Source organism: Aspergillus bombycis (assembly GCF_001792695.1).
Source record: "Aspergillus bombycis strain NRRL26010 chromosome Unknown contig00229, whole genome shotgun sequence".
Lineage (NCBI taxonomy): Eukaryota > Fungi > Ascomycota > Eurotiomycetes > Eurotiales > Aspergillaceae > Aspergillus > Aspergillus bombycis.
Window position 1 is genome coordinate 524 of NW_019170231.1, and position 17,084 is coordinate 17,607.

General features: G+C 48.7%; 7 protein-coding genes across 7 annotated transcripts; 5 read left to right on the forward strand and 2 right to left on the reverse strand.

Annotated features, from left to right (window-relative positions):
- Positions 1–725: 725 nt before the first annotated feature.
- brlA (C2H2 type transcription factor BrlA) lies at positions 726–1,922 on the forward strand (the record flags this gene model as incomplete). The annotated part of the gene is made up of 1 exon (XM_022539160.1): positions 726–1,922. One exon carries the CDS (start codon positions 726–728, stop codon positions 1,920–1,922), a length of 1,197 nt encoding a protein of 398 aa, XP_022382978.1.
- Positions 1,923–5,841: 3,919 nt separating this feature from the next.
- ABOM_012033 (GNAT family N-acetyltransferase) lies at positions 5,842–6,381 on the reverse strand (the record flags this gene model as incomplete). The annotated part of the gene is made up of 1 exon (XM_022539161.1): positions 5,842–6,381. One exon carries the CDS (start codon positions 6,379–6,381, stop codon positions 5,842–5,844), a length of 540 nt encoding a protein of 179 aa, XP_022382977.1.
- Positions 6,382–8,310: 1,929 nt separating this feature from the next.
- Positions 8,311–9,456, forward strand: ABOM_012034 (T2 family ribonuclease; the record flags this gene model as incomplete). Its single annotated transcript, XM_022539162.1, has 5 exons — positions 8,311–8,555; positions 8,605–8,783; positions 8,860–8,975; positions 9,083–9,278; positions 9,335–9,456. The coding sequence occupies 5 exons, from the start codon at positions 8,311–8,313 to the stop codon at positions 9,454–9,456; spliced, it is 858 nt and encodes a 285-aa protein (XP_022382980.1).
- Positions 9,457–10,086: 630 nt separating this feature from the next.
- Positions 10,087–11,207, reverse strand: swc5 (putative Swr1p complex component (Swc5); the record flags this gene model as incomplete). Its single annotated transcript, XM_022539163.1, has 2 exons — positions 10,087–10,780; positions 10,843–11,207. The coding sequence occupies 2 exons, from the start codon at positions 11,205–11,207 to the stop codon at positions 10,087–10,089; spliced, it is 1,059 nt and encodes a 352-aa protein (XP_022382979.1).
- Positions 11,208–11,484: 277 nt separating this feature from the next.
- Positions 11,485–13,328, forward strand: ABOM_012036 (transcription factor domain-containing protein; the record flags this gene model as incomplete). The annotated part of the gene is made up of 5 exons (XM_022539164.1): positions 11,485–11,890; positions 11,945–12,020; positions 12,067–12,489; positions 12,539–12,685; positions 12,740–13,328. The coding sequence occupies 5 exons, from the start codon at positions 11,485–11,487 to the stop codon at positions 13,326–13,328; spliced, it is 1,641 nt and encodes a 546-aa protein (XP_022382982.1).
- Positions 13,329–14,234: 906 nt separating this feature from the next.
- Positions 14,235–15,405, forward strand: ABOM_012037 (short chain dehydrogenase family protein; the record flags this gene model as incomplete). Its single annotated transcript, XM_022539165.1, has 5 exons — positions 14,235–14,328; positions 14,394–14,822; positions 14,885–14,982; positions 15,036–15,107; positions 15,160–15,405. The coding sequence occupies 5 exons, from the start codon at positions 14,235–14,237 to the stop codon at positions 15,403–15,405; spliced, it is 939 nt and encodes a 312-aa protein (XP_022382981.1).
- A 432-nt stretch (positions 15,406–15,837) lies between these two features.
- ABOM_012038 (putative DSBA family oxidoreductase) lies at positions 15,838–16,905 on the forward strand (the record flags this gene model as incomplete). Its single annotated transcript, XM_022539166.1, has 5 exons — positions 15,838–15,871; positions 15,948–16,026; positions 16,091–16,131; positions 16,297–16,388; positions 16,522–16,905. The coding sequence occupies 5 exons, from the start codon at positions 15,838–15,840 to the stop codon at positions 16,903–16,905; spliced, it is 630 nt and encodes a 209-aa protein (XP_022382976.1).
- Between the last annotated feature and the right edge of the window lie 179 nt (positions 16,906–17,084).

Below are 17,084 nucleotides of genomic sequence, written 5' to 3' on the forward strand. Positions count from 1 at the left end.
AACCGGCCACCTTCCTCCAAGTTCGGACATCCGCTGGACCATTTGTTCCCGGTTACTCGAGGAACTCTATAGTCTACATTCCTGGCCTTGCTTCGTTTTCTCAGGCACGCGACGCGCCTCGAACTCTTTTTTGACTCTTGTCTCTACTTGCTCTCTCTTTTCCGAGAATAGTAATGGCCTCGACTTGTAAGTGCGATCGGTCCTTCTACCCTTCCGGTTTATATGCCCCAGCGATTTGTTTATTTCACCTCGTCTGCCCTCCTCCATTCCCCAACCTCAACCTCACATTCATCTTTCTCTCTTCATCCTTCCTTTCTCTCTCTCTAAACCCATACCCACTTTCCTTCATTCTTTCTCCTAGTGCTTTTGGCAACATAGTCCTTCATTGTCAGACCATCACACATACTGTCTATCACTCTCTATTGCTTGTCCTAATTGGTCTTACTATCCCTCATTGTACCAACTTACTGTACTTTCTCGATACTGTAATATTGTGCCATAACATACATACCTTCTCACTTTCCTTTACCTGATACCGTGGGACATCTGCACAAAAGAGTCTCCGCATACCAGCACTATCCATACTAAACAGTGCTTAAACAGGCACAAACATTGACATACAACGGAAAGACTGTGAACCCCGACACAGTGAAGATATGAGAGCTCAGAACAATCTCACTGTTGAAGTTGACTGCCACTCACTGGGTTCCAACGAGTGCCCCTCGATGACTTCCAGCTTCTCGCCCATGGATTCCCCTACGCCAACCCCAACCAGCATCTATAGCCAAGGCTCACTGGCCTCACCTGGGTGGCAAGATGCTGGGTCATACCCAGGACATGCCTACGAGCGGCATACTGGAAATACGCCCATGCGGAGTGCCTTCCGCCTGGCGGGGATGACTTCACATGAGAATCTGGGTATGTCCTACGGTGGCATGGAAGCACAGGAACGTATGCCTATGCCCGATTTTCTGTCCGCTTACGATGATAACGTGGAGCACTTTTGGCTTCCATCGGATGCGCCGAAAACCTATGAGACCGGAACACACAGCCTCCCATACCCCCACACTCTGCCCCATTGCCCTCCTATGGTTCGGAGTAACTATCGGCCTCATGCCGCGTATCTGCCAGAGGCTGCCACTAATCCTTGCTTATCACGATCAATTTTCCACCATGCTGAGAGGGTGGCCCCATCTATGTCTATGGGGAACATGATGCCGTGGATCCCTCAGGCCACCGAGTCAATCGCACCTCAAACCATAGCCCCCTCTCAGGTCGGTCCAGTAACTCCGCCACCCTCGTACTCTGAGTTCCCTACGTCTATCCAGACTTTCAAGACACACAGCCCTACAACGCCAATTCGTTCATGCTCCATTGGCACCGCATCTGGCCCCGACACACCCATTAGCCGCTTGTCCGGTGGGGCCGGAGACTACCTGGAGGACTTCCAGCAGTCACCACCATTCCGTGACGGTCTTAATCGCCTCCAACGTCATCCGTCAAGAAAGATGATCAGGAAGCAGTCCTCTCGACAGAACATGTCTCTGGAGAACCTGCCATCTATTATTAAACAGGTCCAGTTCAAGTGCAAGGAACCCGGTTGCAAAGGTCGCTTCAAGAGGCAAGAGCATTTGAAGAGACATATGAAGAGCCACTCAAAAGAGAAGCCTCATGTATGCTGGGTCCCTAACTGCGAGCGTGCCTTCTCTCGCAGTGACAACCTGAATGCCCATTATACCAAAACACATAGCAAGCGAGGTGGTCGCAACCGATACGTTGCCACGCTTGATGAGAGCAGCCCAGACTACGACCCGGACTTCCGGGGACAACTTACATTGGATGGGCGCCCAATTCGCGGCTCAACGCTAGATGATCCTATGCCGGATACTCGTGAATACAGTGTTGACGTGTTAGACGATTAAATTTCACGGTACGAAAGGACATTACGGGTGGATCCTTATATGATACCCTTTCACACCCTAACTCTCTTTTGTCTTTAGATGGCCACTGACACACGGGCCTGGGAGGTCTCGGTCGGCGCTTCGCGGCGTTTCTGTAAAACAGCTCTGATTATATCCGATTGACGCGATTCTATCTTCTATGTTTTTCCTTTTACATTTTACCCTTTTGGGCGTTTTGCATATTTTCCTTTGTTTTTTTATTTCCTTTTTCTTCATTTCCTTTGTTCTTGAAGAGGTTTTCAATCTACATCCGAATAATTCGACATCCTTGGGAGGAACCAACAAAAAAAAGGGGTTACTGTACGCTGAGGTGTGGCCATGTGGATTTTATTGATCTGATTGGTCCATTGTCTGCTGAACGCTACATGAAATAATCTATTACTAGAGACTAAACATGAATTGAAATCCAGGAAAAGAAATACAAACTTGATTATGACTTCGTCTCCGTGGTTCTTGATCTCGTATTGTGGCCCCTCTCGACTTTTCTGATGCATCAGCTTCTGCGGCTCACTTGTGGCTTAGCGTGCTATCATCAATACAAAGTTAATTGCGTGTCGATCCCTTCATCCAACCGACTGATAGGTAGGACATAGGATCTCATGGGAGGACCTCCACAAACACGCCAGGTTCTCCGTATCGTGTCGTGTGGGGTTTGGGGGGAGAGGGGTCTCTGGCTCGCCGGTCTGGGGGCCATTGGTATTCCCCGTTGAGCGAGAAGTTCCAGTGTACTGGACCTACTTCGGATATCGACATGGGGCTGAGCGATCCGATCTGATCCGACCACACTAGCGCCTACCAGGAGGTATGTGCCCAACGTCACGTATGTATGTATGTATGTACTCCGTACAGGATGTATGACTATACCCAGCGGTACTAAAGTAGGTACATACATGCATTGGTTAGGTCCAACCGCCGCCGATCCGGCCCCACTGATTGTTGCTATTTCCACTAGCCCCCATTCCAGACCAATGGCATTGTCCCTATTGGCGGAACCAAGAAACCCAGGAAAGTTGTTGACAATGCTTCAAAAGGTCCCCGACAAGTGGGCAAGGATCGTCATAGGTCAAAACCCACCGGGTATTGACAGTCATGGACTAGACCTCGCCGGCCGAACTGACTAACCACCGCTGGGTGACTGCTATTTGCCAACGTCGGAATTATGGGCATTCAGCTAAGGATTCCAGAAACCGGGATTTCGCTTGAGCTTAATGGACAATAGTCCCCACATGCCATTGCGTACGATTGATGGTCTTTTCCAGCTTCTTTTCCGCCAACGAGTGTGGCCGGTTCAGTCATTGATGGTCTGTCAGTAGTAGTACTGGACACAGTACACGACTAGTCGTCGATCTTTCCATAGTAACCCTATTTTCTTTTTTCTCTTCTTTTTCTTTTTCTTTTTCTTTCTTTTTTTTTATCGTGTCTATTTTTTGCCTCCTTTTCATGCTATCTCATAATTCTTCTTCTTATTTATTTTGTTAAACTTCTGAATCATTCATTTCCAAAGGAAGACGGATGGCTTACAAGTCCATCACGATTTCCACGGCGCGTATCACCTTTCCATACCACATGAGTACTCCGTAGAATCCAGTATATCGTCCGGATTATAGCGGAAGTACCCATGGACGTCGGCGGTTTCTTGTTTTTACCCATCTTCTCTCTGTGTATTTCTTTCTACTAATCCAACCCCACTCCGAATCGTACTATGTGTCGCTAGACACGCTTTCTTCCTTGTTTCCTTTCCTATTTAACCACTTTGTCTCACCTGCCTGAGCGCGCCTACTATTTAGTTTGTTCCACAAATTAATGGCTATCCATACCAAGATCAGTGTTGGTACCACATCATCTCCGGTATTAGATCACAGGCGGGATGATCTGCGAGGAAGCGGGGCCACACTAGTCTCTGGTGAGCTTGGCGAATATGCTGAGGTGAACCTGATACTTGGTCTAGACACCTTCAGCCACCGATGGCGACGTACCAGGTACCTCGCGTCGGTCTCAGGTCGTAACTTGTCTGACGTTTGTACTACATTCCATGACTCGTGCGAACTGGACGAATTATTTACTCGGTGGATCAGAGGAAAAAGATTCCACCTACCACCGTTGGTAGTGATCGATGAGGATGTACTGTGGTACAACCACTAAATCCCGACAGGAAGTTGACCAACCCAGTGGGAATTTCACCTTCTCCAGCTTGTATAACCTCGACAAAAATATACCACTGCACGGACATTCTATACTGTGCATGGAATGTAACCATCGCTCTACCAGGTATCGATTCCCTCAAGTTTCGTTGGTTCCAAGGAACTGATGAACCACGGTCGATCCGTATTTGGTCCCAACCGCCATGTCATGCGAGGTAGCATTCTCGATGCGCTTTTTTGTTGATGCCCCCACTGATTGGCCAACCTCCGGGTGTTGTTAAGTTCTATGATAGTTGCACAACATATTCAGCTTCACGACATACACACAATATTCGCTATCGGAGTTCACTTAAGCACCATCACAGTGCGCGGCATTCGGATACTACCTCTTGGCTCTCTTAGCTCAATCCTACAATTCCGAAGTCATGTCGGATGATAGTTTATCATGCGGCGGAAGCTTTCTAAATCCAATTCCGATCCCAGGGAAAAAAAAGAACGGCTGAGCATGGGCGGGCGCAGCCTTGCATGAACCATACCGCCAACCCATTGTGGTGGTAGTGCTGATAGTACTAGTAGTCCATACATACACTAAACGGCTTACCGCCGGCGTGATTCGAGTGAGCCGTTGGACAAAACCCTGCAGGAAACAAGACATCCGAGGTCAGGTGAGAATGATTTTAATTTCGAGTAATTTCCCTCACCGACTCAACACCCATCTGCACCGGAATCCTGCTAGAACAGGATCAATGGTTCTCCTTACCCCGTCCTTACTTGACATGCTGCAAAGATCATTTCCTGGCCCCCTGTTCGATGAGCAAATAATAGCCAGCTGCTGGGATACCGGTGAGATGGTTTCCCTACGCCTGCAGAAACTGGTTTGCTACGAGCCTGATTATATGATATCATATGCATGGAGGGGTGATCCTCTTCTTCAGCATGGCTAGTATTCGCCTTGCCCTCACCCAGGATCTGTGTGCCATTTGGTTGGATTTTGAGAGGACTTGTGGGGTTTCCGAAGTTGTCGACCTGACCTCGTTGACTTCGCAAATGGGGTGAGGTTGTTTGTTCGTAAAATGGTGCACTTGTCCCTGCCTGATGTTGGGAGTCTTCTTACGGTCATGTTCTTCCGCTCCGTAGAGAAACAGCATCCGGAGTCGTTGATCAAGGTATGAGCATGACCTCTCAGCGATAACCCCTTTTAATGCAAGCGCCCTTACTAGTTTAAGTCTACCAAGGAGGAACTAAATTGCTCACAGTCTCACTGGCTCACAACCACCGATTCTTCACAAATCTTGTCTTCTATATCGCTCTATCATTATACGAAGTCTCGCACTGCTTTATCATAAAAAGATTTGTTCGGGCCCCGTTGATGTGGTTATGTACAAGCTCGACTCGACAATTTCTACGCGATTTTGCATAGAGACGAAGAAATACTACTTGCTTGAATCGTCTCTTAGATTATGAGAACAAATAGCTCTTGGTATGATGCAGGCATCTGCGATGAGTACTCCAATCTCAATGCTGTGTTGGCTCGATGTTTGGTCAATCTAAGTAGTTGAGTGGGTGTACTCCGTACTCTTTCGTAGGGACTTCATTCAAGACGAGAAATTATTTGACCCCCAGATTGGGTACCTGACTTGAAATATTGCTAACTCATAGTCTCTAGTTAGCATCGGAGTGTGTCTACTGATCTCAATGTTCTTCAGGCAAGCATTTCAGACTGATCTTCTGGTTTTTGTCTAAGAATTCGGCGTAAGATCCAACCCAAGAAAGATCGTCCCCTCCAAGGGAGTCTCATAATAAGGAGCTATTTGCACGAATCCCACCCTCTTATATAGCTGTATGGCACCCATCATCGAGGGAAGGGTGTCGAGTATCATCATTTTATATCCGAGACCCTTCGCCCTCTCAACGATGGAATTCACCAAGGCTTTCCCCAGTCCTATTCCCCGTGCTTCGGGAGAGACATACAACCTCTTCATCTCACAGTATCCTCTATCGTTTTGAACGTCTCCTTGCATTTCTACCGGCCTCTGCTTGAGAGGCCGGACAGCCACGCATCCAATAGGGATACCACCTTCTGTACTATAAGCTAGTAATAATTCGCCATGGGGTGCCGCATATTGCCCAGGAAGTGACTGCAGCTCGGAGGAGAATCCTTGGAAGGTAAGGTCGAGACCTAGCCACTCGGCGTACGACGTGAAAAGTGCTTTGGCTGCTTCGAAATGTTCTGTGTTATGCGCCGGGGTAATTCGAAATGGTGGATTGTTGCTCGTCATTGTAATTTGATATTGTGGATTGAAATCTCGGAACACCGCGGGGGTTGACTTAGGCCCGAAGGAAAGGAGTGCTGTATTGTCACTGATGGGAAAGGTAGCCGGTATTCTTCAACTCAGTGGCCCCGGTTTTTGGGTTTAGATCTCACAATTTGTGACCTGTAGCATATCCTCTCCATAGTTATACGGAGTACCCCAACACGGTTTTCCGGTGTCGGACGGCGTTATGACTCAATCAATCGGCACATCGGTCTTCCGGTTATCCGCGGATGAGGCATGATTGCAAATACATTGCTAATGTGAAGTAGGAAAACACAGGGCTTGTGTTTCTTGTGCCTTCATGTGTTTGGGAGGGGCTGGGCATTTAAATAGGCAGCCTCAGGCTGGCTCATGCGACACCAAGCTTACTGCATTCGCGTTATCTCGGACTCTCACCCCATCTTCTTCAGATTCGCCTTATTATATTTGCCAAACATTCCTCGCCAAATGATCTGGTGATGACCTCATGATCGCAGGAGCTTGCGAAAATATTACTAGCATCTCCCTTTTCGCTTATGCAGCCATCATGAAAATGCAGAGCACACGCCGTGTTCCTTCTTCTCTGTGACTTGATTGCTTTGGGTTGCAACCAGCGTCAATGCTCATCACAATTCCCAGATCCTCGGACGGACTCGAATGTTACTGAAGATGTCGCATTTGGATTTGGTTATCATGTTTTGTCTCCGATCGTGAAATAGAAATTTTTGATTTCCTGATGACGTGCCAGCTGTTAAATGCGTGGTTTCCCCCCTCGTTGGCTCCATAGCGACCGGACTGACCGGTTGCTAACTGATCATCCTTTTGGAAGATGAGGATGCCTTCTCACTCCCATGATATTTGGCGACCACTGCTTCGGTTCGCATATACAGTCAAACATGGGGGGCACGATTCTGTACATTTGCAGGTGATTCTCCGCTATCTTGCTGAAGTCATATCATTGCATGTGAACCCACAGAGCTGGTCTCAGCGAGGGCTGTTAATCTCTCTGGCCTTCGCTTACAATATTGTTGCGCCAAGTCTTTTATTGGAATAATCGCTCGAGGAGTTGCATGCAAGAGCGAAGAACATAGACCTCTCTGTTACTGTGATTGCCGGGGTTTGCATCACTTTTTGTTCTCTCGGAGGTCTAATGGCCATTTTGCCTAACGGACGCATTGTCACACAAATAACCCCTAATGAAATTGTATTCTTATGAAACCATTTCATTCGTCTTTTCTTCTCCCCGCCGCCGTTCTGTTTTAGCTCGCTTTTCGACCGAAGCTAAAGAGCGGGCCGATGTTTTATTTAGCCCTTCACAACAATTCGACAGACACGTGTACCCGACGGTTTAATTAAAAGAGATGTGCAGGGAGATAATACTCATAAACTCTAGCGAAGCAGAATGAGAATACGAATGGTGCAGTTGGCCGATGCAACGTTCTGATACATGGTGCTCAAGCAATCGCCCGCGATCGACATTGCCCTGAGTTTTCCGTCCACTCCTTTGGCTTTCGACCGAAGGCGCCCCGACGGCATCTGGGTTGCTACTCCAAACCAACGAGACGCTCTGCAATTGGCTGCAAGCTCTCGGTGGTCGATATTTAGTGGCTAACGGAATCAGGAGATTAGCGGGTCTTGACGGTCTTGTCCGATCCTTATTGCTTTTTATTATCCGCCGGTCGATTCTATCTCCCCTCAAATCAGGTGGCTCTTATCATGACATGTGCCGCTATCTACAGTCAGTGGATCGAAGCGAGGTGTTTCCTTGTTGATCAATAAACACGCTTGTTTTCTTGGTCTTTGTAGACCACATGGGGCCCCTGCTAAATAAATAGGCGCAATGCCTGCCTCTCCCATTGCCATCTCTCTTCATCTTCTCCCGCTAGGGCTTGTATCCGTTCATTTTCCTTGACAATGCTTTCCACCCCTTCTCTCCCCTCTATGGGTATGCTCGCCCTTAGTGCCATGCAATTGGCTGCGGGTGCAGTGTTTGAGTTCCCGTCCTGCCCGAAGGATACTCCCTTCAGCTGTCAGAACTCGACCGCAGTAGCCGACTCCTGCTGCTTCAATTCGCCGGGAGGCGCCCTCCTGCAGACACAGTTCTGGGACACAGATCCTCCAGCTGGTCCCTCCGACTCCTGGACCATCCACGGTCTCTGGTAGGTGCTGAAACCATCATACACGGTGAGCAAAACTGACAATATCTAGGCCTGATAACTGCGATGGCAGCTACGAGCAATACTGCGACAAGTCGCGCGAGTACTCGAACATCACCGCAATTCTTCAGGAGCAGGGTCAGACCGAACTTCTGTCCTACATGAAGAAATACTGGCCCAACTATGAGGGCGAGGATGAAGAATTCTGGGAGCACGAGTGGAACAAGCACGGTAAGCATCAATTACACGACAGGACTGTAGGCGCCACTCTAAGGCTTGTCGATTGCTAACTCCGTGTAACAAAAAGGTACCTGCATCAACACCATTGAACCAAGCTGCTACAAGGATTACACCCCGCAGAAGGAAGTGGCTGATTATTTGGCGAAGACCGTAGACCTTTTCAAAGGTCTGGACAGCTACAAGGTTTGTCATATTTCTCTCTTCGTTTATCTCTCCTCTCTTCCCCCTCTCCTCAATTCATACCTATCTATCTCTCTTCGATCTTGCGAAACCATGCCTAACAATCCTAGGCCCTCGCCAAAGCCGGCATCGTCCCCCATGCCTCCAAGACCTACAAACTGGCTGAGATCGAATCTGCTCTTGCCGCGATTCATGACGGCAAGAAGCCCTACATCGGCTGCGATGACGGTGCGCTGAACGAGATTTGGTATTTCTATAACACCAAGGGCAATGCGATCACCGGCGAGTACCAGCCAATTGACACTCGTAAGTGTCTCCAGCCCATGCTTTATTATATGTCAAGTGAGCTAATTCGATGCCAGTTACGACTACTAAATGTTCCTCCTCTGGTATTAAGTACCTGCCCAAGAAGAGCGAGAACTCCACCGCGCCAGCCTGGAAATTCCGTAGTGACAAGGCTAGCCAGTCTGTTCGCTTCAACTAAGATGCTTAGAAGATGGACGTTGTATGTCTTACGAGTATTGCAAGTCTACTGATGCGTTAGGTTGTGTAATGATGTATGTACATAATCATTAGGAGACTTTGATGTATGTGGAGCTATGTGTACTTGTCACAATGCCCTTGCAGTAGTTTGTTCACAGTGTTGGTACCCTCGCTGTTATGAATCGTACCTGATGTGATGCGAAGACCTCAAGGCCATCAGCTTGATACAACTGTTCTCTTGAGTTTGTATCGCTTCGACCAAGCGATGCCTGTCCGGAATAAATCGGACGTCCCTATAGGTGTAGGGTAGCTGTAGGTGCGATACGTGCGTCTCTACTAGTCTGAGTTGACTACTACCGCTCAACAGCAGTAGACGACGCACACATGGATATCCTTCGAGCTGATAGTCAGCGAGCTCATAGCTCACATGAGCAACGAGGATTTAGGTATTCGCCATATGATCCCGTGGAACGTCTCATGTATACCGATCCTGTTCGAAGCTGGAGAGGGCAACGCAGGTTGAATGGACCAGTAAACAGATCGGTATTTAGGCGCATCGAATAGAGCAAAGTAGTTTCAATCCGGACCAATCCGTACGCACAAAAGCGAAGAAAGAGGTTCGACAAGTCCTTTACAGCCCCTTCAAACGCGCGTTTCTTCTTTCTTCCTCTTGCTTGGCACCAACACGATCCAAGAAATCCATACGACCATGGAAACCTTCCTTGGCCTTGCTGTGGGTTCTGAGCTCGTCCTTGATGCCGGCTTGATCGACGTACGCAGCCCAATCCAAGCGCGACTTCTCGACGGTGTTGATCTTGGGACCACGAACATTCTCCCCTCCAGTTGTTTCCGAGACAGCCTGCTTCTCCCAGCTCTTCTTGATAGATCCAGTTGGATTCGGGTCAAAGCGGGAGACCTTTCGAAGGGGTCTGCGGAGTTTGATAGTTTTCTTAGAATCTGTGGCGTTCTCGGCGGCGGTCACCGTTTCGACATCCTTTTCGTCGGCCATATAAAGCTTGGCCTCCGCTGAATCTTTAGGAACAATCTTTTCTTCTGTAATCCATTCGCCCGCGAATTTGTAGGTACGCTTGATCTTCACCATCTCCTCCGAGTATTGACTCGCTTGTCGCTTTTCCTCGGTGACGGGGGTATCGCCATCACGCATCTCCGCGTCTTTGTTCTCTTGGACCGTGGTATCGTTTGTTTTCTCAGCCTGCGAGGGATGGAGATCTATAGTCACATCAGGGGCGTTCATCTTCTCCCACAACGCATCTACGTCGACAGTTGCTCCGTCGATCTTCGCGAGAGGTTTCCGCTCTTCCTGGCTATACAAAGGTAAAGTCAGTACTAACCAGACGCAACAAACAGAAGAGGCAGGGGAGCGCACGTTCGCATCTTCATGGCTCGTGTCCGAACGAAGCCGCCAGGGCCGCCCTCATCGTCGTCAAAATCGACATCATCCTCATCGTCTCCGTCTTCGTCCTTTCCTTTCTGCTTCTTGGCCTTCTTTGCCTTGGCCTTTTTAATCGTCGCTTCGTCGCCCGAATCGAGACTGTTGTCTTCCTGCCCCGGTGCCTTCTCTCCCGCCTTGCGCTTTTTGGCCGCGGGCTCTGTGGCCTCCTCGTCGCTATCGGAACCAGTGAGGCCGTCGTCGTCTTGGGCCGCGTCTACCTGGAAGTCTTCGTCATCGGCAGAGTCGTACTGCTCGTCCTCGAGGTCGAGGTCCTGTAATGTAGCTGGATCGGCCGACATAATTCTCTGGCCGGAAATAATTTCTTTCAACTGAATTGGAATGAGTCGCAAAGTATAGGGACGGTGATACTCATACAGAGGCGCGAGAATGGAAGAAATTCTGCCAGAGCGGTGAGATATTAACTGTAAACTGGACCATACAATCGATCCCAGCCAATCAGGATTGAGCCGAGGGTGTGTGATACGACGGTCGATAAGCAGACCAGACACAATTGTGTACAACTTCACTTCGGTGCCTTCTATTCTTCTTCGACTGATTTATCAATAATCGGTCTCTATGGCACAATACCACTCAATATGCCATCCCGATCACCTGGAGCCCCTTGAACTCGAAATTTTACACCGTCGGGATGCCTTTGGCCTCCCGCCGAAAGCTGTCCAGGATACGCTTGTGGACGTATTCTTCAAATGGGTAGCGCCAATACTGCCAGTGGTAGATCATCATGCTTTCATGAGGCAGTATAATAGCGCGGAAGATCCTCCGTCTATTCTACTGCTACAAGCGATGCTCATGGTTGCATCGCGATGTTGTATCAACCAGCAGGGCTCAAAAGAGTATACCGTGCCGCCGCGCACGTTCTATAAGAAAGCTAAGGCGCTATATGACGCTGGCTATGAAACCAGCCAGATAACTGTCGTCCAATCTGTGATCTTGCTAGGTGCTTACTGGGAAGGCCCTGACGGTATGCCTTCACGACCATCTTGATTCATCTTTCAGTGGTGTTGACTGCTCAAAGATCTTACTGAAAGCGGGATATTCTACTGGAGCCGGTTGGGTATTGCTTTGGCACAGGAGCTTGGACTACATGAGAGGTAAAATCTCCAGTCAGTGATCTTCGATTTCAACTAAGTGAAACAGTGAAAGATACACTGGCCTCCAGCCATCACAACGAGGCCTCCGCAAACGGATATGGTGGACATTGTATACCCGAGACCGTTCTGTGGCCGCGGCGTTTGGCAGGCCATTGCATATTAATCCAAGTGATTGCACAGTAGAGCCACTGATAGAGAGTGACTTTGTCGAGCATGATGGAAATGCATCATCTGAGCCGAAAGGTGAAGTTCAGGCTAGGTTCTTCATGGAGTATGTCAAACTCTGCCAACTTATGGATCTAGGTTTAGGTTTGAATCTGTCCGCAAGATCCACTCAAGATGCCCGGAGCGCCGGAGCGGCGCAATGCGAGCTTGGGTTGAATGAGTGGCTCGTAGCTTGTCCGCCAGAGCTACATTGGAGGCAGACGCGCCATACGTTTCTGTCAGCGGTGCTATTCTCCACGTTCTAGTAAGTTGTCTATTGTGCAGAGAGTTTGTGGTGTGCTAACAGTGTCCAGCACAATCGTATGCCAGTTGCATTTACTGCAGGCCCCGTATTCATCCAAGGAATCCCAGAGCTCGGCGTTTCATGCTGCGTCGACCATAGTTTCAATCCTGGAGACGCTTCTCTCGCATAATGAGCTTCAATACTCACCTACATTCGTGTATGTTGCCCCTGTGCACTTGTGTTATATTGCAATTTCCTAACCAGTATACAGAATCTGTCATGCCGTAACGTCCATCGTTACCTTGAAACATCAAATGGATGCTTCACTACCATCTCTCCTACATGGTATCAGGCTGAAACTGGAATCCAATCTCGAAATACTAGAGGCATTATCCAAGACATGGCCCATCGCAACGCTATTCTTGGAATTCTTCCAGACAATGACAACTCCAGAGCATTTTAACAGACTACTGTCGGTCGCCGTGGAAGATTGTCGCAAACGTGCATATGGGGACAAATCAGGCGACCCCCAAGCACCTCGGAGACCAACATCCTTCAAACGGCCAAGAATACAACAGGTTGTCCTTCCGCAGAGCAGAGTTGTATTCCAGATCCTGGCGCGAGAAACTCAGAGGCGACAAACTGCCTTGCTTCAGTCTCAGGGTTCGGATATCGCATCCCGTGGAGTGGGAGACATGCGCTTTGGGTCTGCCTCTAGTTCTACACCCGGTAGTGTTGATGATACTTCTCAAGGCGGTCCCGAAGATGCGCTAGAAAGCTGCGAACCTACTGCGGTGCTGCGAAATCTTCGAGAGATTATCCGAATTGGGAATTCGCAGGGGACAGACAGTGGTACCTGATTATCTGGGTTATTAGAACTCAAATTACTTTGAGTACTACATCTGCCTATTTGGAATGTAACTGAGAACCGTATCGGTGGCCTTGCTTGGTGATACATTAGCGGTTATCGAACAAGTTTGCGTTCGAATTGTGCTCTGGGCACAATAACTCCAGGCCTGAATCGTCGCACATCACTAAGAATCGACGGCATGAAGCTTCTACGGCCACGATTGAGTTGAGTGACGAAATATTGCCACTGAAGGTCAGCCTGAGAGGTCGTGGGTGTCTAAAGCAACATTGAATCTCGACGCTGATGTTTCCGCTCTTGCAAATTACAACAATGTGTTTGGTTGCTTGGAGGGAGTACATGTGGACTTGGATCCCCTATTCTTTCTGGACGACGAACCGGAAACGAACATCGAGGACAATACTACAAGACAGGGTAGTAAAATACTGCACAGCACCCTTTCAACTGGGACACAGTCGAAGTCCTCAAAATGGTTTACGTTGCCCTGTTTGATAGGCCTAAAGTTTCTTGGAAGGTCTCTTGAACACTGCCATTAGAGTAGGGAAAGTATAGGCAGTATTTCAGCTGCAGTAACACCCAATGCGAGCCTTCAAAATCAGAGCGGTCAAAACTGGCGCAGTGAATATGTGAGAATATCATGTATAGTCTCCTCGCGGTGGAGATTAATAATGCTGTTGTATGGGCCGAGCCGAGCTCGGGTCGGCATCCAGCAGTTCGGTCGGGGATTCGAGAATGACAAACAAAACAGCCCACGTCCCGAGGATAAACGTGAGGTGGATGGGTCCTGGGTTAAATATTCACATTAAGTCCATGATCGTATATAAGTAGGTTAGTTGCGCGACCTCGCGAGGAAGTTACGATTGCCTACTATAAGCCACGACAGAGTCCATCTTCAACAATGACATCACCCAAACCAGTTGCCCTAGTTGTAGGCGCCTCACGGGGCCTAGGCCGTCAAATCGCCATTGACCTGGCAAAGAACGACTACACAGGTATGTACCTCCACAACAACTCACGGTAATCAATCAACAAAAACAACAACTAAAGGGAACCACAGTCGTCGTGGCAGCCAAAACCACATCCAACGCCTATGAGACAGTCCCGTTCCCACCAGACCCCAACTCCAACAAATCAACAATCGCCACTGTTGAGCGTGAGATCAAAGAAGCCGGCGGCAAAGCCTTTGCGATCCAGGCTGATGTCCGCGATGTCTCCCAGGTTCAGAACATGGTGAAAGAAACTGTGCGTCTTGCGGGAAGACTAGACGTCCTTGTCTACAACTCCGGCGCAATCTGGTGGTCGTCTGTCGCGAATACGCCCACGAAGCGGTTTCAGCTTATGCAGCGGGTCAACCCTGAGGGGCTGTATGCTAGTGTACAGGCAGCGCTGCCTGAGTTTGAGAGGAATGGGTGGAAGGGACGTATTATCGTTGTGTCGCCGCCTATCTATTCGAGGTTTTTTAGGGGGAAGACGGCTTATGCTATGGGTATGTTGCTCACTGTCGATATTCAGTTACGGTAGGGAATATGTAATACTGATACTCCGTAGGCAAAGTCGCGATGAGCGTTCTTACCCGAGGTCTTGCGATGGATTTTGTGAGAGAGGGTCATACGGATATGGCGATTACCAGTCTTTGGCCAGCTACGGTATGTCACTTACCTAGCGCAAACTGTGTGCAGATTATGACTTACACATGCAGAGCACCGAATCAGCTGCAACGGAAGTGACTACGTCGAAAGACCCTTCTCGTAAAGCCGACCTTAGGAAGCCGGTAAGTTCATTGACAGCATTACTGATATCACACAGCTAACCAGACAACGCAGACTGTCTTCTCCGACGCCGTTATTGGCATTCTGAATACGCCTTCAACGACCGTGAACGGAATGTTGGCGCTCGACGAGGACTTCTTGCGCCAATACTGCGGAGTCTCGGATTTCTCGAAGTACTCGGTGGTGCCGGGTTCTAATCCACGACGCATCATGCCAAAGGACCTGCCAGTGCTGGAAGTAGCCGAACAGGATGACGAGGGGATGAGGATGGACAGTACGAAGCTGCGGGCGAAGATGTAGATAGAGTTGCATTTACTTTAGTAATGTCGAAATATATATATATAATATATATATATCTATATATATCCTATTGAATGTGCACTATTAAGTATCTTGCACGGATAGCCCAGCTTACCATTGAAAACATGCTATAAAACCCCTAGAACCATATAGATGAAGACAACACCGACTCCAGTTAACCCAGATCCCACAAGCCAATCCAAATATCCTCCCCATATCCTGCATCCCCTCAAATAACACCCAGTGAATACAAATACCCATCACGTTGTGCAACCCAGCACCACCCCAAGCCGACCCGACGTCGGCCAAACGCAAGACCTCGGCATTTAATCCCCACCGATCAACACCTCAAAAGCGTCCCCCCATAAACAACCCCAAACCCCCCAACCAACCAACCCCCAAAAAAAACACTCCACCCGGGAAACCAAAAGAATGGGCAAGAAAATCGAATGCTACCTGGACTGCGGTAGGCCATTATCCCAATAACAACAACAACAACCACCACCTCTGAATCAATCGCTGATAGCAATCACATGGAAAAGTGTCGCCATACAGCTTCTACGCCTTCACGTATCTGCAGAAGAATGCAGCTGCGTTGGAGAGTCTAGGCGTTGAGATTGAGTATGTACTAGTAATACTCTATTTGTTTCCAGTACGCTGGAGTTATGCTGATTTTTGCTCGTAGGTATATCCCCGTCTTTCTCGGCGGGATCAATGTAGGCAGTGGTAGGTTTTTATACACCTCTCTCTCTCTCTCTCTTTCACTCTTTCACATTCCCACCGAGAGGGAGGATCCAAAAGCAAGCAATAAAAGAAAAACACCTCACTAAGCATGATATCGGGGGAAAAAAAAAAAAGGAAACAAACCCCCCTGGACCCTCCCCGCCAAAGCCGCCTACTCAAAGTACGACGGCAAACGGGCCCAGAAATACTTCGGCCATGAGTTCGAGATTCCGCCCTGGTGGCCGATCTTGTCGCTTTTGGTAGGTGTATTTTTATCTTCCCAGTACTGGATATACTATAGTATATACTATAGTACCCCAGGACCCATAGAGTCTATATATGCAGGCCTGCAAAAAACAGAAGCAAACTAACAGAATAAACACCCAAATCCAGCCCCAAAGAGCCCTAACCTACATCAAAAGCCACCACCCCAAGGAATCCCTCTCGGCGGCCTTCCGGAGCTGCTTCGAGACGATGTGGAAGCGTCAATTGGACATTTCCGTGTCTGAGAATCTGGCCCAGGCTCTTGGGAACGTGTTCAGTGTCGAGGAAGTCCAGAAGATTATCACCGCTGCCGGAACGCCTGAGGTTAAGGCTGAATTAGCGGCGACGACAGCGAGAGTCGTGAAGGAGTTGGGCGCGTTTGGGTGCCCGTGGTTTTGGGTCGTGAATGGGGAGGGAAAGGGGGAGCCGTTCTTTGGGAGTGACCGGTGGCATTTTATGTGGGAGTTCTTGGGGTTGCCGTTTGAGGATTTGAGGTTGAGGGCTAGGATTTAGGAATGTATTGTATGGTTTATTAGAACCCAAGCAAGAGAGAATAAAACACCTGATATGCCATGGGTGATTGATTTACATGCTGAGCATAGTATACATTGGAAGTGACAAACACCAGAAGAAATACTCACAACCTTAGAAATCACTGTACGTACATATGCCTAGCCAGAGACACGACGCAG